We start from the raw sequence: 22,104 nt of genomic DNA on the forward strand, positions 1-22,104 counted from the left end.
AGAGTGCTCTCCCTTCACGAGGTACACAAATGTGTCTCTCACCTTCAGGGCCCTCTGCAACCAGGCAAGTCCTGGTCAGGGAAACCTGGATGCTGGGATGAGTCTGGGCCTAAGTTCAGACCCAGGGCAAGGTTTCTTTCCAGAGAAAGCCTTGATTTACCCTCGTTTACTCCTGTCTCAGTTAGTCTTGGGAACACATGACCTAGGCCTCCTGGCAGGTGAGTGGCAGTAGTGGACCTGCCAGCAGGTATTCAGAGGTGGGCTGATAATGGCAGGCTCAGCCAATCTGTGAGGAGGCCAGGTGGCAACATGGCAGCTGCCTTTTGGCTGGGCCTGGGAAAGGTAGGAAGGATCTAGGTTCTCTCATTCATTCATTGATTCATTCAACAAGGGTTTGTTTGAGTGCTTATCATATGTCTGTGCCTGGGCTGTCTAAGGATTGATCCAGCCCTCAAGGATCTCATAGTCTAACAAGCTTTAAAAAGGCCAAGGCTGAAGCACAGGCAACTCCCAGGTCTCTCTTCCTCTGCCACATGAGAAGAGTAGCATTTTCAAGGCAAAGGGGCAGAAGGGTCCAAGGGCAGGCCTGGGTCAGGTGGATAATGCCACAAAGGCAGAGCGGATGTTTTCAGAATCTCATGTAGATAAAGTTACTTGTCCTCCGCCCACTGTGGGGGGCAGACAGGATGCCAAAATATCATTGAGGGAAAGGAAGGACTTGGGAATCCCCAGACATGTCTCTGTCCACAGGAGCAGGCTCAGCCTCAAAAGGCTCAGTTGGGGACAAGCTAGAAGGGGAGCTGGTAGTGGGCAGTGTGTGGGGAGGGACCAGGAGATGGGTGGGTGGCAGGCTGCCTTTCCTATTCCTGTTCCTTACCTTGGCAGTGTCCCTTCCTGACCATGATGTAGCCCTGGTCACACTCGCAGTGGTATGAACCCTCCGTATTGGTGCACCGCCCCCGAGTGCACACCCCCGGCTGCTCACACTCGTCTATATCTGTAAAAACATAGAAAAGTCCTGAGTTGGGGCCATTCCTGGAGCGGGTCCTGCTTCCCTTCCAAAGGCCATGCTGGGGCCCAGGCAGGGAAGATGTCCTTGCTGCAGCCACGATTGGCAGGAGGGGCCCCTATGCCAGGTCTGACATGGATCTAGCACAGGCCCCTGCTAACCCTCAGCTCCTTCCTCCCAAGGAGGCTACTCTTTGGGCCCCCTCTGGGCCTTCACAGCTGTCCCCTCACCCTGATGCCAGGGCTGGGAACGTGCCTTATTTATCTCAGGGTTCCCCATGCCTAGCATAGAGCCTCAATAAGTGCTGATTGAATGAATCAAATAATAATCCTATGTTTGTGGATAGTGTTTTCATTTGAACAATGCTTTATAAAACTTCAGTGCCTGGCAGGGTTGGTGGCTGAAGGTGTGAAAATGCACATTCCTAGGCACACAACTACAGCTTCTGACTCAGCAGTACTGGGTGGGCCCAGGAACCTGCATTTTAATAACTCCCCAGGCAATTCTGAAACAATCGGTCCTTGCTTTGAGAAACTCTAAGCCTAATGGAACAGAACAGGAAACTAGGAAGCAGAGCCATGTGTATTAAAAAAAAATCAATGGGGCCAAGATGGTTGTCTGATGGATGGTGTCTCTATGGAGAAAAAGAAAACTGAGTTTTTCATGCCATGCAAAGGTACACTTCAGGTGGATTCAAGTATAACTATGAAAGGTGAAAACATAACCTTAATAGGAGAACATGTAGGAGAATATCTTTGTGACTCAAGGGCAGGGAAGGAGTTCTTAAATAAAGCTTCGAAAACAAAAAAGGAAAAAGGTGAATTTCGATATATCAAAGTTAAGGATTTCTGTTCAAAGAAGGATATGTGGACGAGGTAACGGGCAGAGGACAGCATGGGAGGGGTGCAATATCTGAACCTAGCCAAGTACCCAGAACATATAAATCCCAGTTGCTGTTGAGTCAATTCCAACTCATGGCGACCCCGTGTATGTCAGAGTGCAACTGTGCTCCACGGGGTTTTCAATAGCTGATTTTTCGAAAGTAGATCACTAGGCCTTTCTTTCGGGGTGCCTCTGGGTGGACTCAAACCACCAACCTTTTGGTTAGCAGCTGAGAATGTTACCTGTTTTCACCACCCAAGGACTCTAGAATATGTATATTTGGTATATATGTATCTTTGGTATATATATAAACATATATATAGATAGATGAGTCGATTCCAACTCATAGCGACCCTATAGGACAAAGTAGAACTGCCCCATGGAGTTTCCAGGGAGCTCCTGGTGAATTTGAACTGCTGACCTCTTGGTTAGCAGCTGTAGCACTTAACCACTACGCCACCAGGGTTTCCGCTAGAACAGAAGGAACTCCTAAACTCTCCTTCCAGTCTAGCTACAAGAAAAGACAGCAACCACCATTGGAAAGATGAGTGAAAGATATGATCAGCAGTTTACAGATGAGGAAACCCAAAAAGCTAACATATGAAGAGGTGCTCTTATCCCTAGTAATAATGAAAGTAACGAGATATCACATTTGAGACTGACAGAATTTATAAAGTGGATGTGATCTCGGATAAGGCCTCATCAAGCCGCAGCCAGGCCCCACTGGGAGAAGCATTTCCGTGGACAACCAGCTATTGGGGTTGGCAGGGACACACTGACATCCGGACTGGCAAGTGCAGAACCCCTTGTCCGGGCCAGCCACTGCAGCAGCCATTGCTTGTCCAGCCTGAAGACAGCAGGGCTGCTGGCCCACAACCCCTAGGCTGCCCCTGGTTATGTGGCAGCCCTGCGAAGCCCCTGCCTCAGCCCCTCCCCTGTTGCCATCAAGTTGATTTTGACTCATAGTGACCGTGTAGGACAGAGTAGAACTGCCCCATAGGAGCAGGTGGTGAATTTGAACTGCTTACCTTTTGGTTAGCAGCCATAGCTCTCAATCATTGTGCCACCAGGATGCCACAGCAGTATAAATACTGCATATTAAAGGGTTTTCTTTGGAGGCTGTCTTTACTGCAGGTCCCAGTCAGTGGACCAGGCCTTCCCAGGGAAACTCAAAGCCTTGCTGGTGTCTCCAAGCTGCTGAGGCCATGTGATCTTCTCTCAAAGGCATGCCCTGCTCCCCAGTCTGCTGGAAGGCCCTGTTTGGGGTCCTCACGGGTCACCCTCTTTCCCCAGAATGAAAGCAGCTCCTCGTCACTCAAAGTTTGGGGACCTGGTTTTCAGTCTCCATCTCCAGCCATGTCCCCTGACTCTGTCACACTCTCTGCTCTTGCCACAGCTCCTGGGGCTTCCTGAATCTGGCTGCCTTTCAGATTAGTACCTCTCCTTCCAGTCTCGGCTAGACTCTGCTTCCTCCCAGGCCCAGGTCCGAGCCTTCCTCTCTGTCCCTGCAGCCCCCCTACACGCCCCACACTGCAGCACTGTGGTTGGGTGCGGTAGATGCCTGCTTCCTCGTCCGCCCCAACTCTAGACGGAGAATGTCCATGTCAGCCCCATACCTGGCACAGCAGGCCCTCCACCGAGACTTGCTGACCGGGTGAAGGAAGGATGAGCAGTGGGTCCCTAGGGGTGAGGTGGTGCAGCGGCTAGGCTTGTCACCTCCCCCATGGGGCCACTCAGTGAGAAGCCCCACCAAGACTCATTCTCCTGGGCCGTCTGGGGGTGAGGATGGGCTCAGCTTACCTTGGCAGTCCTGCGTGGCCCCTGAGGTGGCCAGCATATAGCCGGGGTAGCAGATACAGGAGTAGGAGCCCACACTGTTGACACAGCGTCCTTTTCCTGCGCAGGGTTCCCTCAGGCACTCGTTGTCGTCTGAGCCAGAGGGAAGGAGGAAGGAGGTCAGGAAGGCCCACTATGCCTTCCTTTGGGCACCTGCCCACACTAGTGGGCTGGACAAGAGATTGTGCTGTAGGACAATGAGGGTGAGGGCACAGAGGCCAGGGGCAGAAAAATCTCCAGGGCCGGGAGCCCCGCAGGTGGCCCATTGGTCCACTCAGCACCGAGGGAACTTCCTTCCTGCTCCCTGACCCCTCTCCCAGTGGTCCTGTGGTCACCTCCTTTCTCCTCAAAGGCCACAGCAAATGTTCATTTAAATCAGATCTCCCTTGCACAAGAATATTGAGGTGAAGGGAGTGGTTGGATCACACTTGGAAATTTATCTGGGCCCCAAACCACTCCCAGCAGGGTTGGCCCTGGTGAGACATTTATAAGTAGGACAGCGAAATGGCCATTCTGAGGGATTGGCTGATCTTGGGGCACTGGTGTGGATTCCCACCCTCCTGGAGCCCTGGAGAGTCACCGGATGGGGCTACAGAGACTGGTCTTTTCCCAAAGGTTATGGTTAGCTTTGTCCACGGGGACCACGTCCTAAAGCCATCAAGCCACGCAGCACTGCCAGGAGCTCCTGCTGCCTGCACTCTTGGCTCAGTCCCTCACCCTGCTCCCATCTACCCCAGCAACTAAGTGAGACAGGACTCCAAGGTCAGTACCCGTGCAGTAGGCCTGGCTGGGGTGTAGCCGGTAGCCGGGGCTACAGACACATCTGTATCCATCTGGGAGGTTCACGCAGGTTCCAGGGCCACAGATGTTGGTGGCTCCTGTGGCACATTTATCAATGCCTGTGGGAGACAGAGCTGTGCAGAGGTTATGGCAGGTGGGGGATGGGCAAAGGCAGACAGGAGGGTGAGGAGAGTGGGGAGGGGGCAGGGTATAGATGTTTCAGGGGACCAAGAGAAGTCTCATCCTGCCCTTAGCCAGGCCCTCCCACATCCATGCTTAGCATGGCTTCGCCTAAGACTCTACTGGACCTTCCCCCAGGGCCCCAAGCCCTACCAGGATGGAGCTAGACCCAGCAGGATCCAGTACCTTGTGCCTCTCCACAAAGGGCATCTGACCTGAGCCCACCCTGAGTCCAGGCACTGCTCTCACCCACGGTGCCCAGTGCTACCCCTTCCTGGCAACACCTGCCCATTTTCTTTTAGACCAACAGACAGATCTGGAGAGTAGGATGCCAGGGGAGACTACCAGGGGAAAAGGGAAAGGTGGGCTGGGAACGATGAAGAAGGGCATTGAGTGCTACACTGAGGCTGGGCTCTGAGCAAGGGGGTCACAGGACATGTGGGTGTGATCAGAAAGTTGTCTCAGAAAGGCCTCTTGGGCAACGAGGTGGCAGATGGACTGGGGTGGGGAGGCACAGGGGGTCCCTAGAAACCTGCTGAAATCATCTAAACGGGGGCTGCCTTGGGTGTTGGCAGTGAAATATGGGAGGTAGACACTGAATTGAGAAACATTTTGGAGGCAGACTCAACAGGACTCAGGAGACTGTATAGAGGGCAGAGACTCTAGCTTTTTGAATTGTATTCCCAATAGTAGAAAAGTTCCTGGCACTTAGAATGTGCTGAATGAATGAATAAAGGATGCGGTCAGTCTCTGTGTCCACTGAGGTCTTAGTCTGAAGCCCACATACCAGGGCTCCTCCACAGCACTCAGCTAACCCTGGAGACACAGGGAATGGCCTGGGAAGTGGCCTGTGCCGATACACAGTGGGGCTCAATAGTATTTGCTAAATTGAGCTGAAATGAATATATGCACATTGTCCCGTTTATAAGGCTACTCTGTCCCCTGGCCTGGTTCCAAGTTTGTGTCAGCCTGGGGGTTGTGAGGACCCCTCAGATAGGTTCTAAACATTTGCTCAGAGGGGTGAGGTTCAGGGCAGCAGGTGAGAAGAAAGGGGATTGGGCAAAAGGCTGCCGGTAGTGGTGGTGATGGGGGATTCTGACCCCCACGTAGCTGAGAGTGGCTGCTAAATCTGGGCCCTGCCCCTTGCCTTAGCCCCTGCCTCCAGAACCAGAGCTGAAGCCCCCAGCCCAGCACATCTTGCTTCTTGAGCAAAGAAAGGAAGTAGATGCTCCCTGGAGCAGTGCTCTGAGCCCAGAGGAGAGAGATACTGGGAAAGGTCAGGGGGGACACTCTGGTTCAGGCCTGGGAAAGCCAGACCCCCCTGCCTTCCAGACTTTTCCACAAACCACAGGGCCTCTCCCTTTGCCAGAAGAAATACAGAAATTCCCCCAGGCTGACTGGGCCTTCAGACCTAGGTCTGTGAGGTTAAGACAGCAGCAAGCCCCTGGGGAGGGTACGTGTGAGGTGTCCCCATGATGACACACATGTGCACACACATGGGAGGACACACGTGTACAGGGAGCAGCAGCAACACCACCACCCTGCTTCTTTTGGACCAAGTCTCCAAACAATGTACCTTTGAGGAGGGCACATTCCAGAGCAAGGTGGATTTGCCAGGGCTCTCCCCCATCCCACCCCCACCATTGTCGTGGGCCAGAGGAAGGGGAATGTAGGCTCTCAGGCGGTTGAACAACCCTGAAAAACAGAACCTTGGAAGTTGGCCCTTCCTGTGGGCAGGAGGCCTCCCACTCCCAGGGCACTCAGCTGACTCCGGGTGAACAGCCTGGACTGGCCAGGCTCTAAGGCCCAGCTCCATGAGCTATCCTTCCTCAAGAGGCCCCCTTGGGGTCACCTGGATTAAGACCTTCCCCACAGAGCCCCTTTCTTTTTCCCTCTCGGGCTTGACCAGTCACTAGACAAGACTCCTGTTTTTACGAGGGGTATACTGTGTTCTTTGTAAGATGAGGCCAGGGACCCTTAGCCTGGGCCAGAGTTCACTAGAGGAGAACTCTAGAGAATTCCACTCATGCCCCTGCCCTGGAGTCGGCTCTGGACAGCCAGGTCATGCAGGGTAGGGTGCCAAGAGCCTTCAAAGAGCTGGCTGCAGGTACCTGGGGGGCCCAGGGTCACTAGCACGTCAGTGCGGGAGGTCACTTGCTCTTCTTCCCAGGTCTCTGGAATCTCCTGGGCAGGTAGTGGTGGAGTGGGTCTTCTCATGGCATCTGCAGAGCAGAACAGGCAGAATAGGTGTTTCTTCCAGAGTGGCCTTTCCCTCCTCCCTGCTGTTCAGATTCCCAAGAACCAAGGGCAGATCCCAGGGCAGGGCACCCATCTGCCTCTTCATCTCCTGAAACTTGACTCGATCACATATAGAATCAGAGAATCTGACACTCTAACAGGCCTCTGAGTCATCCAGTCCCACCCCATTTCCCAGGTGAGGAGGCTGAGACTCATAGAAATGGCTACTTGTTTAAGGCCAACCAGCTAGTTAAGAGGCAGAGCTCAAGCCCAGGTCTTCTGATTCCCACTTCAGCATTCTTTCCCTTCTGTTTGCAAAGCACTTTACACTTTACAGAGCTCTGCTACAAACACCACTATCTTATTTGCACTGTAGAGCAGCAGGACAAGCATGACTGCCCCATCTTATAGGTGGAGGAAGCTGAAGCTCAGCCTTCTGACTCCCATCAGGGTCGATGGTCAAGCTGTTCTGCAAAGCCCAAAAAGGGCCACTGAGGGAAAGTGCTTCAGGCACCCAACCACCCCCTGCTCCAGCTATTGCCTCTTCTTTGGTCTGGCTTATGTGCTGAGCAGCAACATGACATTCAGAAAGAGCTTGGTAGCTAGGACGTATTGCTTGACATCCTGGTGCCTCTCACTGAGAGCATCTTAAGTGCGTGTACTCTGCAAAGAGCACACACGTACGTCGCACCACTCATGAGCTCATCTGATTTGGGCTCCATGGATCAGTTCACATATAGTGACTTTACCACCAGATTAAGGTCTCTCCTTCCATCCCTTCTCTTTTCCCTGAGAGCGGCCAGGAAGAGGGACTCACCTGGGACCCAGATAGGTGCATGGGTGACACTGGTCGTGACCTGCACAGAAACAGAAGCAGGTCAGTCTTGGCTCCTCTGTCACCCCATGATGTGCTTTCTCCCAACACATTCACCCCCACCTTTCTGTCCAACTCACTCATTCATTTCTGTCCAACTCACTGTTTCATTCATTCCGGGTATCAATGAGTTCTTACTACGTGCCTGCCATTCTGCTAAACACTTTACATTAGCGGCTTATTTATCTTCTCAACCATCCCGTGAGGTAGGTAGTATGACAAGAGTGCTCCCCCAGTGTTAGAATGATTAAAGAGCTAGTGAATGGAAAGTGCCAGCTCGGTGTCTGGCACACGATGGAAGATCATCAAGTCTGGCACCAATGCTATGGTCCCCATGTTTCAGGTAAAGACTTGGAAGCTCCAGAGGTTAACTAGCCTACCTGGGGTCCTAGAACCATACTTGGTGAAGCTGGGATCCAGTGCTACATCTAGTGCCCCTTACCACAGCCCAGGGACAGAGGCAGAGCAGCTGGCAGTGGGGAAATGGGAGGAGAAGAATGGGCAGAAGACGAAAGAAGGACTGGAGCTGGCTGGGGTCTGTCAGGACTCAGATTTAGAGCTTTGGGCTGAAAGGACAACATGCGGTGCTCCGGGGAGAGAACAAGGTCTTTGGAGAAACAGCATCTGGGGACAGTCAGGTATGTGGGTTGGAGAGGCTGGGGAGGAAGGAGGGACAAGCAAACTGCCCATGGAAGAAGGTTTACTCTTCTTGAATGTTCTTCTAGGAGGATACCCAGTTTTTCACTAGGGAATCCTGGGCACAAGGAAGAGGGCAGGAGCCCTTTCTCAGTGGTTTGAGGATATTCACAGCTGTGCCTCTATTTCCCCACCAGCCTCCCACACAGGAGAACCTGAGGTTTAAGCAAAATGGGCTTGTAAGGTGCTGAATCCAGAATGAATCTGAAGCAGCTCTAGACCTCGTCTGCAGTGCTTAAAGCTTGCAGAGCCACCAGGATTAACAGGACACATTCCTATTTCCTTTCTGAAAAGACCCCAGACCATCCCAGTTGAGAACGCTTGCAGAGTAGCTGGCACAGAGCTTGGCAGAGGGCAGCTGTTCCTTTATCAGGAGCAGATGTTATTTTTCCTTTGGGGTAAAACTGGGTCTTTGGATCACCCCTCCCACTTTGTCATCTCTCCAAGTAACATCCTACACACACTCCATCTTTCTCCCTTTTCTCCCTCAGGGGACACTGTCCTGGGGCCTCAGTGGCTACCAGGTCCCCGCTCTTTGCCGCACTTGCCCAGCTCCCTCGTGGGAGGACTCACTCACCTGGCCATCCTGAGAGTCACCTGGTGGGGGGAAAGGTGAGAGCATTGGGCTCAGGGAGGAGAGTATGGTTGCCCGGCCCCTCCTGCCCACGGCCTGTGCTGGCTCAGAGACCACACCCTCTTGACCTTGTCCTTGACAGCGCCAGCAGCAGGGAGAGCTTGAATTTTCTTATCTGCCTACTCACCCACCCCTCAGTACCCCCCCACCCACCGCCCCGAGACTCACCACAGACTCCCAGAATCCCCAGGTCTGGAGGGCCTTGGCCTCTCACTACTTTCTTTTAAGGCTTTCCAGTGACAGGCGTCCCCTGCCTACCTTGTGCCAGTCCACCTCATCGGTCCTACCTGTACGCTGCCATCTCCTCCTTCCCAACCTTTCCCCCCACCCCCAGCCACACATGGCCACTCAGCACCCCCTGCTGTGGGTTATGGACCAGGAGAACCAGTTCCAGGAAGGAGAGGAGTTGCTCCTAGCTTGGCCAGTATACCGTTCCCTTGACAGCTGGGGCTCTGCCCTGCCTTCCCTGTCTGTCTGCTCCCGATTCCTGGAGTAGATACTGACGATCTCATAGATCCCCTGGTCCTAATACGTTCCTGGCTGCCTGAATGCCATTGCCACTAGTAACCTAGGTGTGCCTCTCTGTGTGTTTCCAGGGCATCTGCCAGGGGAGCCTCAAGTCCAGGCTCTTTCCAAACCCATGCCTGCTGGGTCCAAGGCAGTTGATACTGTGAATGCCTGGATCCAGCTGGTGCTCTAAGGCCAGGGGAGGGGATCTAAAACACGCAGGCTCCCCAGGACCCACCTGCCAGCTTTTCAGGCCTTGCAGCAAGCGCCAGCCCCAGAAGATGCATGGCCAGGGGTGGGGGCAGGGGAGGCTGGTCAGTTGGGGTGGGGCTGCTGCTGACCTCTCCAACCTCCACAAGCAACTCCCTGGGGTGTGGTCACCTCTTGAGCCCATATGGGAGAGGATGGAGGAGAGCCCTTCCTGGAAGGCCAGGCCATGAGAGAGGGTTTCCAGGGCTGGTGCTGCTGCTTCAAGCTCCCCTTCGTAATGCCCCAGAGAAACCAGGATACACACCCAGGATAAACACTCAGTGGCTCTTTGGAGGGCTATAGCTTTAGGGGAAAAGGGAATCCCTCAGGCATTCTGCCCCGCCCCAGATACCCTTGTCAGGGATGGTCCCAGCTTCAAGCCAGGTGCTGGTGGCTGCCCGGAGCGGCTGCCTCTCCGCAGATCCAGGCAGGGTCCTATTGCTCTTTTGCCCTTGCTCTCTGGAGGGCCTGGCCAGTTCCTCCTCCTCAGCTTTCCTCATGGACAGGCGGATGTCTGAGCTTGAGTAGGTATAGCCATGGCCAGCCGGGCAGATTTCTCTGAAGGCCTCTGCAAGGTCAAAAGCCAGAAAAGAAGCTGAGATGTGCCATTCTGGAAGGAAACCAGGGCCCTCCCTCCCTCCATCCCTCCCTCCCTTCAGGGACAGGGACTTGAGGCAGTAAGGAGGAAGACCGTGGTTAGGATGAGGGGGTTGAGCAGGTAGGCAAAATTAGGGGTCCTCTGGCTTGAGGGAGGCCCACCCAGGCTGGGGAAAATGGCCACTAGCTTTGGTGACCAGAACTGGGAGGAGGCAGAGGGTTACCTGTGCCAGGTGAGGGGCACTTCTCACACCCAGGGCCCCATGCTTTGCCCACACGGCTGCAGCAGCATATCTGCTTGGTGATCCGATGGGCCAAAGGCAGCGTGCAGGTGTGAGGCCCCAGCGACCGGTAGCACAATCCCTGCTGCATGGAGACGGCTTTGTCCGCTGCAAGACACAGCATGTAGGGGTGGGCAGGGGGCTAGAGGGAGGGGGACGCATAAGCAGGGAGGGCCGTGGATGGAAGTATGGCCATGTACACCCAGAGACTGGCTGGGCCCACTCCTCGACCTGCAAGTTTGGCACACCGAGAGTGCTCACAAGAATTTTGGAGGAACAGCTGCAGGGGAACACCTGAGCACCTCCTCCTACTCTTGTTTGATGAGGCCCTTGAACCTGAGAGCAGGAAATGATGATGTGGCTGTGTGTCCCCAGGTACTAAATTCAGAGGTATTTGCCAAAAGCCCATTGTGTGTCTAGGGTTGAGTGGGGAGCCGTGTGCACTGAAGGCCACAGTCTCCCTGGGGACGTGAGACAAGGCGAGAGCCAAAGAAACCTGATGGCAGCTTTGAGGAAGGAACCCTGTCATGGTTATCTCTATAACCCAGGTCCCTTCCACAGTGTCTGGTGCATGCGGATGCTCAATGAGTGCTTGTTGAATCATTGGGTGGATGGCTAGATCGACAAACCAATCAAAAACCAAATTAATGAATCAAAATACTATAGAGCACAGCAAGTTTGAGCTATGCTGGTTTGATGGCAATCGACTTGAAGGCAATGGGTTTTATTAGAAAGCAGGTGCTCTTTTTAAAGTGAAGTTACAAAGCTAGTAGGTTGTAGACCTGGGACTATGAAACCAACACAGAGGAAACAGACAAGAAATGTGGTAAAGATACTGTGTGTGCCTGGATCCAGCCAAGCCTGAAGCTACATCTATCCCGGTCTTCCTAGCTGGACTTTTTGCTGAAAACACTTTGAGCTGAGTTTCTGTCTCTTGCAACCTAAAGACTCCTGACCAATAACTTCTTCACAGCATTGTCCTGGAAATAAAGTGATATATATACAAAAAAACAAAAAAAAAAACCCACACTGCTTCTGAGTCAATTCTGATTCATAGCGACCCTATAGGGCAGAGCAGAACTGCCCCATAGGATTTCCAAAGCTGTAAATCTTTACAGAAGCAGACTGCCACATCTTTCTCCCACAGAGCTGCTGGTGGGTTCCGACCGCTAACCTTTTGGTTAGCAGCTGACTGCTTAACCACTGCACTACCAGGGCTTCATGTATGTGACAGTGCCTTGTAAAAGGTCATGTGCTAATTGGACTAAACCAAAAGCAAAGAAATTTCCTGAATAAAGTGAATGCTTCGAAGGCCAATGTAGCAGGGGCAGGGGTCTGGGGACCATGGTTTCAGGGGACATTTAAGTCAACTGGCAAAATAAAATCTATTAAGAAAACATTCTGCATCCCACTTTGAAGAGTGGCATCTGGGGTCTTAAACGCTAGCAAGCAGCCATCTAAGATGCATCAACTGGTCTCAACCCACCTGGATCAAAGGAGAATGAAGAACACCAAGGATACAAGGTGATTACGAGCCCAAGAGACAGAAAGGGCTACAGGAACCAGTGACTACATCGTCCTGAGACCAGAAGAACTAGATGGTGCCCGGCTACAACCGATGACTGCCCTGACAGGGAACACAACAGAGAACCCCTGAGGGAGCAGGAGAGCAGTGGGATGCAGATCCCAAATTCTCATAAGACCAGACTTAATGGTCTGACTGAGACTGGAAGGACCCCGGTGGTCATGGCCCCCAGACCTTCTGTTGGCCCAGGACAGGAACCATTCCTGAAGCCAACTCTTCAGACGTGGATTGGACTGGACAATGGGTTGGAGAGGGATGCTGGTGAGGAGTGAGCTTCTTGGATCAGGTGGACACTTGAGACTATGTTGGCATCTCCTCCCTGGAGGGGAGATGAGAGGGTGGAGGGGGTTAGAAGCTGGCGAAAAGGACACGAAAAGAGAGAGTGGAGGGAGAGAGCGGGCTGTCTCATTAGGTGGAGAGTAATTGGGAGTGTAGCAAGGTGTATATGGGTTTTTGTGTGAGAGACTGACTTGATTTGTAAACTTTCACTTAAAGCACAATAAAAATTATTAAAAAAAAAAAAAGGTCATGTGCTATGCACAGGCAAATTATCATTTACTCCACAAGCCCTGAATCTCTAGGTGCAATCTCTGCCTCCATCAGCTGCTTCCCTTGGGATACAACAGGGAAGGGCTCATGCAGTCCCTTTGGGCCACAGGGTAGAGATGACCCAGTTGGGAACATCAGGAGGCTGGACAAGTGCTGAGATGTCCCCATAGACTTCTGTACTGCCCAATGGTCAGGTGACAGGGAGGAAGGGCAAAGCCCAGAAACAAAGGGACGAGAAACGTCACACCTGCTCACTGGAAAATAGGGAACACCCAAGGGCCACCCCTGCTTCCCTACATTAGATGAAACAGGGTCTCATCCTGGGACTAAAAAAAAAAAAAAAAACCCCAGATGTTAAACATGCCTGCCTGATAATGTAATCCTAAGTGAGTGGGAAGGTCCCTGGGCAGCACAAACAGTTCGCACTTGGCTACTAATCAAGAGGTTTGGCAGTTCAAACCCACCCAGTGGCACTGCAGAAGAAAGACCTGGCAATCTGCTTTCATAAAGATTACTGCTAAGAAAATCCTACAGAGCAGTTTTACTCTGTAATATGTGGGGTCACCATGAGTCAGAACTGACTCGATGACAATGGGTTTGGTCTTTTTTGTTTGTTTGCTTAAGTGAAGTAGGGGAGAAGGAAGCATGACATGCCCACAAGGCCTCCATTCCATGTCCCCACCTCCCTGAAGGCTTCCTGAGAGTGTACTCTTCCTGTTCTCCGAAGTCTGGCCCCCCTCCCCCTTTTTGGGAACCTCCTCCTAAGGCTCTCACTGTCTCCTCTCACTGGAGGCACTGGGTCCAGTCTCATCTCCCCTTTCATATGGACACTCCCTCTGGACGACCCTGGAGCCTTCCCAGACCCAGTACCCGGCAGTTTGCAGGCTGAGGCTTGGCTGGCCACAGGAGGCTCTGCTGAGCTGTGCGGACGACAAGTCCCAGCCCTAGGCTGTGCTTCTCAGAGGCCAGTTTCGACTGGTTGTATTCAGCTGTGGTCTGGTCTGCCTGCCCTAGGAAAGCCCCGCAGAAGTCACTGGGAACAGAGCCGTCTGGTGTGCAGGCACCACAGACAGTGACATGATGCTAATACTCAGAGCCAGTATGGGCAATGTGTGACACATGCGTGCTCCTGGATGCAGAGACTCACCACAACTACAAGGGACCACAGGATAATGGAAAGGCCCAGAGCTGGGCAGGAGTGCCATGAATATACAGATGGGCCCTGTGTATCACCACAGCCCTTTAAGAGAGGTCTGCAGCCAAGGGACCAGGCTGCCAAGCTCAGGACAGAGGAGGCAGCAATATCTCAGCCAGATGTGTGTCAGAGGCAACACAGACACCCCCAAAGTAAATGAGACAGCAAATGGGACAGAAATGACTAGGGGGAAAAAAAAAACCCAGAAGAAATAGAAAATATAATATAAATATTAATCCCAAACTGCAAAGCCCCAGAAGAAAGGCCTAAAGTAAATAGTGAAGTAGTACCCATGTCCAGCACGGGGGCGGGGGGGGGGGCGGGCGGGAAGGGGCAGATCAGTTTGTATCTGTTGGGCCCAACTCCAGGTTGAGTAGCAGACACCAGGCCCCGGGCAGGGGGTGATGAGGTCTATAGAAAATAACTGCTCTGGGCCTGGCCTGTGGGCCCTAAGAGTCCCATCCTGCCTCTGCTGTGTGTGAGGCCCCTTCCCCCAGCCCCTGCCGGCACTCACACACACAGCGGCTCCGAGATGGGTCCAGCATGAGGCCAGGTCTGCAGGTGCAGATGTAGCTGCCCCTGGTGTTCACACACTCCGAGTCCTTGCAGAGGCCCAGGACAAAGCACTCGTTGATATCTGCAGGGATGAGAGGATGACCCAGCACCCACCCACCAAGGCCTAATGGAGGGGAGGGGCTGGGGCAGGGATCTTCAAACTTTCTCTAAATAAAACAAAAATGACAATAAAATAGCTTACATTTATTAAGTGTGACCCCTCTCTCTGTGAGTTTCCTCATTTGTAAAATGGGGATAATAATGGTACCTACCAGGTAGAATTGCTAAAAGGATAAAGTAAGATAAAAATTATAAACCACTTAGTCCAAGGCCTAGTATGGGATTTAAAAAAAAAAAAGGGATAAGATGATAAAATTAAGAGCTAATGTTTACTGAGTGCCTATTACATGCCCAGAGTTTCTGGGTGACACAAAGAGTTAAGCACTCAACTACTAACAGAAAGGTTGATATGATAAAAACAAACAAACGAAAAAAAACATTGCCATGGAGTCAATTCCCCGACTCACAGTGACCCTATGATACTCCATTTCATTTTCACAAGCAATGCTATGAAGCAGGCCCACAGATCCTCGTTTCACAGGCGAAGGAGCTGAGGGAAGTGGTATGTTGGACGCAGAGGGAAGAAGTAAAGGGGGCTGTTTGGCTGGAAGGTGGGCAGTGGAGTCCCTCATATTGGGCTTTCCTTGAGACTCCCTCAGTCATTTCCACTTTGTATCTGTACTTAAGCCCCTTGTAGTTATAATGCCATTGCTGAGCCCCACAGCCCTTTCCTCTGTCCCAAGGTGTCCCTGGGCCTTGCCCCTCGGTGGACTCTCTAATGCACCCTGGGCCTCAGCTGGCCTTACAGAGCCCATCAGCCAGGCTGCCCTTTCTGGTCCCCACCCTGGCTGTGGGGTTGAGGCAGGTGGGAGGGAGGCGTGAGTGGCTGATGGTGCTTTGTTGGGAAAAGCCCACAGAGGTCCCCGCCCACTAGGCTGACTTGATCTCCCACCTTGGATCAAAACCTGTCCCATTCCAGGGAGATCAGCCCTGGAGATAAATGGATGTCTGGGGACAGGGATGGTACCCTTCAGACACAACACCACACAATCATCGAGGGGCACCTGGCCTGTATTCTGGGTGGGAGTGAGTGAAGATGGGGAGAGAGAAAGGCCTCAGCTCCCAGGCCCTTCCCTGGCTCCCTCTATCAAAGAAGTCTGCTACCTTCCTTAGGTCCCTGGAGCCAGTAGCTCCCACAGTTCCCCCAAAGGACCCAGCGAAGACCCCCAGGCAGTGCAAGCCGTTCCCCCGTCTAGTGGGGTTGGTGCACCTGCATCATCAGGCCTCCATCATTTCCCTTCTCAGGCCCACCCCTGCCCCAGTTGTCCTTACCTTGGCAGTGAGTGAGATTCAGTCTCTTGTAGCCCTGGGGACACTCCACCTGGCCATTTTCAATCACCGGGGCGGCTGAGGAGGGAAGATATGGACAGGCCTCACTGGAGGGCCTTAGGCTCCTCTACCATGCTTGCTGGGAAGTGGGGTGTCTTCTAGCTGCCCAGCCCACTCAGCAACTGTGAGCCCCATCCCCTGTGCCATCGCCCTGGACAGCTGTGCCTCCTCGGCTGTAATCCCTTCCGTTGCTCTCACCGCCCTCCTCTCAGCTGCCTGGCTTCTACAAAAACTTCTTACTAACTGTACATTGCAGTTCTTGTTAGGTGCTGTTTAGTCAGCTCCAACTCATAGCAACCTTATGTACAAAAGATTTCAATATTGCCTGGTCCTGTGCCACCATATATATAATAACAGGATCAGCGGAAAAGACGACGACCCTCAACGAGGTGGGTTGACACAGTGGCTGCAACAATGGGCTCAAGCATAACAATGATTGTGGGCATGGCGCAGGACCAGGCCGTGTTTTGTTCTGTTGTGTATAGGGTCACTATGAGTCAGAACGAACTCGATGGCACCTAACAACAACAACATAACTATATGTATAATGTATACATAGTCATAATATTATATAAAAAAAAACAAACAAACGAAACCCATTGCTGTTCAGTCGATTCCAACTCACAGCAACCCTATAGGACAGAGTAGAGCTGCCCCATAGGGTTTTCAAGGCTGTAATCTTTATGGAAGGAGAGTGCCACATCTTTCTCCCACAGAGCAGCTGGTAGGTTCGAGCTGCTGACATTTTGGTTAGCTGCTGGGCACTTAGCTACTGTGCCACCAGGGCTCCTTTATAATACTATATACTGTATTCATATTATGCTTTATACTGTGCAATTAAATGTATTTTATCACTTTTTGTTATATTTTGTTTTGAATAATTCTAGATTTACAGGAAGGTGCAAAAACAGTGCAGAGCCATTCCATGTACCCATCACCCAGGTTCCCCTGATGGCTACATTTCATATAACTATAGTTTTATTATTTTCAAACATCTGGACAACAGCAGTTCACAGTCTGGCTCTAAGCTCCATTTATTTCCATGCCTTGGTTGTAGTGGCTGTCAGAGCTAACAAGTAGCCTAGATCAAGATGGAAGAGCTTCATTGTTGATTGCACATTCATTTTTCACTCCCATCCACCCACTGTGCAAGGTTTTTATTGAAATTTGCCTAGTAAATTTCCATCTTCCCTGAAGTCGGTTGGTTGGTCTTATAAATTCATCAGTGAATTGCAATTTTATTTTTACCAAATGGGTTCAAGTCCACAGAAGAGCTGCATTTGGAAGATTTTTAAATAACTCGAAAAATTCCATTTTTCAAGCCTTTCAAGTGTGCAAATGGATACGGTTTACAGCAACCAAATCACATAATGATGGAACTGCTTCCCAACATCCATTTTCAAAAGGCTCTCTCTGTAGCACAAGCCTCTTGAAACCCTGCTTGAAGTCGATAGCAGACAAAACTGGGAAAATGTCTAACTTTTCTCAGTATTCTGGTGCTGATACACGTCCTGGTTTGATTCCACAACATCTCCCCTTACTTGACATAAAAATAAAAGTATGCTTTAAAAAAATAAGATAAATAAGAACAGAGAAAACATCTCCTTCTCTTTGGAGGGAGAGACAGTGTGTCAACTTTTTTGAAAAGCACTAAAAAAAACCAGTTGCCATCAAGTCTGCCCAACTCATGGTGATCCCATGTGTGCCAGAATGGAACTGTGCTCCATAGGGTTTTCAATGGCTGATTTTTAAGAAGTAGATCACCAGGCCTTTCTTCCAAGGCACCTCGGGGTGGACTCTGACATCCAACCTTTCAGTTAGCAGGCAAGAGCATTAATTGTTTGCATCACCCATAACATCTCGAAAAACTGTAGCAGGTAAGTACATTACTTGACAGCCAGTCGCCACCATAGAGAAAAACAGCAAATTTGGAGCACCTGTCTTTTTGTAAAAACTAAGAGCTTGACTCAAAATCTTTAAGTCTCATAATTCCTTTGCCAGGAGAGTCAGTCATTCTCAAGGGTGATAATGGATCTTAACAAACACTCTTATTCTAATACAAAGTGCCGTAAAGATACCATTACACTTTAAAGGTCTTGTTTTATGTAGTTAACGACATGATGCCTTCCTGTAGCAATTTGTCTTCTTCTTGCTTCCACTTCTTCCTGGCAACAGTTTGCCTATGAATGTTGCTCTGTTGCTTTATTCCAATTCCTTTTTATTCCAATCACAGCATCAGCAGTTACATTTATAGAGTTGTTTCACAAAACTTATTTTTATTCCAGAAGTCATTCACTATTGAGAAGATATGTTCTCTGGTTTATCTTCTCTTTGTTGTTGTTGTTAGGTGCTATCAAGTCAATTCTGACTCATAGTGACCCCATGTGACTGAGTAGAACTGCCCCATACGGTTTTCTAAGCTATAATCTTTATGGAAGCAGATCACCAGGTCTTTCTCCTGTGGAGCTGCTGGGTGGGTTCGAACCGCCAATCTTTCCGTTAGCAGCCCAGCGCTTAACCATTGCACTACCAGAGCTCCTTATCTTTTTTTTTAGGGGCTCACAAAAGAGATAGTTCTATAAACAAACTTTGGTGAATACACACAATAGAATACTACATGGCAATAAAGAACAATGATGAATTTGCAAAACATCTCACGACATGCATGAATCTGGAGGGCACTGTGCTCAGTGAAATAAATCAGTCACAAAAGGACAAATACTGTATGAGAACACTATTATAAAAACTCAAGGTTTACACACAGAAGAAAACAATCTTTGGTGGTTACAAGGAAGGGGAGGGGTGGAGAAGAAAAAACACTAACTAGATAGTAGGTAAGTGGTAACTTTGGTAAAGGGTAAGACAGTACACAGTACCGGGGAAGTCAGCACAACTTGACCGAGGCAAAGTCATAGAAGCTTCATAGACACATCCAAACTCCCTAAGGGACTGAGTTACTGGGCTGAGGGCTGGGGACCGTGGTCTCGGGGGACATCTAGCTCAACTGGCATAACATAGTTTATAAAGAAAATGCTCTGCATCTGGCTGTGGTGAGTAGCAGCTGGGGTCTTCAAAGCCTGTGAGCAGTCACCTAAGATACATCTATAGGCCTGTCTGGAGTAAAGAAGAATGAAGAAATCCAAAGACACAAGCAGGGAAAGATCAGTCCAATGGACTAATGGGCCACAGCTTCCACCAGACTCAGCCCAGAACAACTAGATGGCCTGGCTACGACCACAGTCTGCTCTGACAAGGTTCAAAACAGAGGGTTCTGGACAGAGAGAGAGAAAAATGTAGAACAAAATTCAAATTAAAAAAAAAAAAAGACCAGACTTACTGATGAGTCAGAGACTGGAAAAACCCCAAGAGTGTGATCTCTGGACACCCTTTTAAACTCAGTACTGAACTCACTCCTGAAGTTCAACCTTCAGGCAAAGATTAGACAGGTCTATAAATCAATAACACACATGAGGAACGGGCTTCAAAGCTCAACCATGTATACAAGACTAAATGGGCACATCAGCCCAAAAACAAAGACGAGAAGGCAGTGTCTCAGTCATCTAGTGCTGCTATAACAGAAATACCACAAGTGAATGGCCCCAACAAAGAGAAATTTATTTTCTCAGTATAGTAGGCTAGAAGTCCAAATTCAGGGTGCCAGCTCCAAGGGAAGACCTTCTCTCTCTGTCAGCTCTGGAGGAAGGTCCCTCTTATGAACTTTCCCCTGAACTAGGAGCTTCTCCGTGCAGGAACCCCAGGTCCAAAGGATGTGCTCTGCTCTCAGCACTGCCCTCCTGGTGGCATGAGATCCCCCAACTCTCCGCTTGCTTCCCTTTCCTTTCATCTCTTGAAAATAAAAGGCGGTGCAGGACACGCCACAGGGAAACTCCCTTTACATCGGCTCAGGGATGTGACCTGAGTAAGGGTGTTACATCCCACCCTAATCCTCTTTAACATAATCTAATCTTGCCTTATTAACCACAGTCAGAGATTATGATTTACAACACATAGGGAAATTACATCTATCACATAATGAAGGACAACCACATAATACTGGGAATCATGGCCTAACCAAGTTGACACATATTTTTGGGGGACACAGTTCAATCCACACAGGCAGGAAGGGACAGGAAAACTGGATGAATGCGAATGCGGAACCCAGGGTAGAGAAGGGGAGAGTGTTGACCCATCACTGGGTTGGTAATCAATGTCACAAAACAGTTTAAGTATTAATTATTTAATGAGAAACTAATTTGCTCTGTAAACTTTCACCTGAAGCAGAATAAAAAAAAAAAGTTCTTCATGTATTTTACTGTTGAATCCTGTAAACACCAAGAGGCATGCTGGAAATATCTGTACTTTCATTCAATTGTACAGCAAAGTTTTATTGTCTCAACGTTTTTAAATGTTTTTCTAATCAAGATGGATTTTACTGTATATCATCAGCTACTACTTCAAGGCGTACTATACATTTAATACAAAGTTCATTAATACAAAGTAGATTTACATCTACATTTCATAGAATCTTCTTGATCATTTCAAATCCTGAGATATATTTTGAGTTAAAATTCATTAGACCAGCATCATTTTCACCTTCTAATGTGGCTGATGACATGTGAGAGGTCTTAGAAAGAAGCATCATCATTGCAATTTTTTTTTATGAGTGCTTAAGGTTGTAAGTATTGTTTTGAATCCATAGTTTCTTTGCAGGAATCTTTTAGAGTCGCTTATCCTTTTATTCTTTCTTTTTATTGTGCTTTAGATGAAGGTTTACAGAGCAAATTAGTTTCTCATTTAACAATCAATACACGTATTATTTCGTGACATTGGTTGCCAACCCGCAATGTGTCAACATTCTCCCCTTCTTATCCATTTGTTTGGAAGGTGGGTTTAGCTAACAATAGACAACATAATTGAAAATCCAGTAAACCAACCACAGTGAACCACACAATGTTGTAATATGCCAAAGACAAATATGAGGAGGTGCCGCATTTTCTTGGACTCTCCGCTCTTCCCTGAGGACATGACACATGACACGCTGACATACAGACAGACCAAGTAAGGGCATAAATTAGTAAAGCTTAATTTTTCTTTCTTTTTTTTTTTAAGATTAAAAAATGTTAGTTGAAGATGTAATATTTTTTCACACTCCGTGTTTGCACTTTCCAGCGTGGGAACTAGGCTCCAGGCTAAAAGGCTGTTCTTTTGGAGATAAATGTGGCTTCTGAAAGTACGGATATTGAGACGAAAGGATGGGGCTGAGGGTGGGAATGTGAGTGTCCCTGGCATGGCGCCTGGTGGGAACTGAGAACAGGGAGGAGGAAAGAGGAGAGAGGAAGTTATTTGGAGAGACTCAGGAAGTAGGCTGATTAGAAGCAGCCCGTGAACATTATGAGGAGCAGAAGGTGGGAAAGAATAACTCAAGACTGATGCCAGAGGGCCAAGGAGTAATCGTAAGTTAACATTTGTACGGTGCTTCGTGGTTGCAAGGCCAGTGGTGCATATTACCCTGCCTGCCCTGTCTTTCTCACAATAACCTTGTAACATAGACATAGAGAGATATGCACTGTTGAGTCATCTCTGACTCATGGTGACCTTATGTACAAAAAAATAGAATGTTGCCCAGTCCTGTATCATCCTTATGATCACTGGCATATTCAAGCACACTATTGGGGCTATTGTGCCAATCTATCTCCCTGAGGGTCTCCCTCATCCTCGCTGGTTCTCCCCTTCACCAAACATGATGTCCTCCTCCAGCAATTAACCCTCCTGGTGATGTGCCCATCTGTTGCGTTCTATTGTGATCCATAAGATTTTCATTGCCCAGTTTTTGGAAGTAAATCGCTATGTCTTTCTCCCTAGTCTGTCTTAGTCTGGAAGCTCCACTGAAATCTGTCTACCATGGGTGACTGTCTTGGTTATCTAGTGCTGCTGTAACAGAAATACCACAAGTGGATGGCGTTTACAAAGAGATGTTTATTCTTTCACGGTCCAGTAGGATAGAAGTC

The 22,104-nt window shown here is 49.8% G+C and overlaps 1 protein-coding gene across 2 annotated transcripts in view; it reads right to left on the reverse strand.

Moving 5' to 3' along the window:
• Nucleotides 1-22,104, reverse strand: part of LTBP2 (latent transforming growth factor beta binding protein 2) — a 124,205-nt gene that overhangs the window by 16,981 nt on the left and 85,120 nt on the right. For both annotated transcript variants that reach the window (XM_064292746.1, XM_064292745.1), the window contains exons 9-18: nucleotides 16,040-16,114; nucleotides 14,607-14,729; nucleotides 10,707-10,871; nucleotides 10,238-10,453; nucleotides 9,073-9,092; nucleotides 7,743-7,782; nucleotides 6,799-6,909; nucleotides 4,498-4,641; nucleotides 3,692-3,820; nucleotides 878-997 (exon numbers count right to left, since the gene is read on the reverse strand). In XM_064292746.1, the coding sequence (XP_064148816.1) occupies nucleotides 878-997; nucleotides 3,692-3,820; nucleotides 4,498-4,641; nucleotides 6,799-6,909; nucleotides 7,743-7,782; nucleotides 9,073-9,092; nucleotides 10,238-10,453; nucleotides 10,707-10,871; nucleotides 14,607-14,729; nucleotides 16,040-16,114 (1,143 nt within the window). The remainder of the gene's footprint in view (nucleotides 1-877; nucleotides 998-3,691; nucleotides 3,821-4,497; nucleotides 4,642-6,798; nucleotides 6,910-7,742; nucleotides 7,783-9,072; nucleotides 9,093-10,237; nucleotides 10,454-10,706; nucleotides 10,872-14,606; nucleotides 14,730-16,039; nucleotides 16,115-22,104) is intronic.

Source organism: Loxodonta africana, chromosome 10 (genome assembly GCF_030014295.1).
Source record: "Loxodonta africana isolate mLoxAfr1 chromosome 10, mLoxAfr1.hap2, whole genome shotgun sequence".
In the NCBI taxonomy this organism is placed as follows: Eukaryota; Metazoa; Chordata; class Mammalia; order Proboscidea; family Elephantidae; genus Loxodonta; species Loxodonta africana.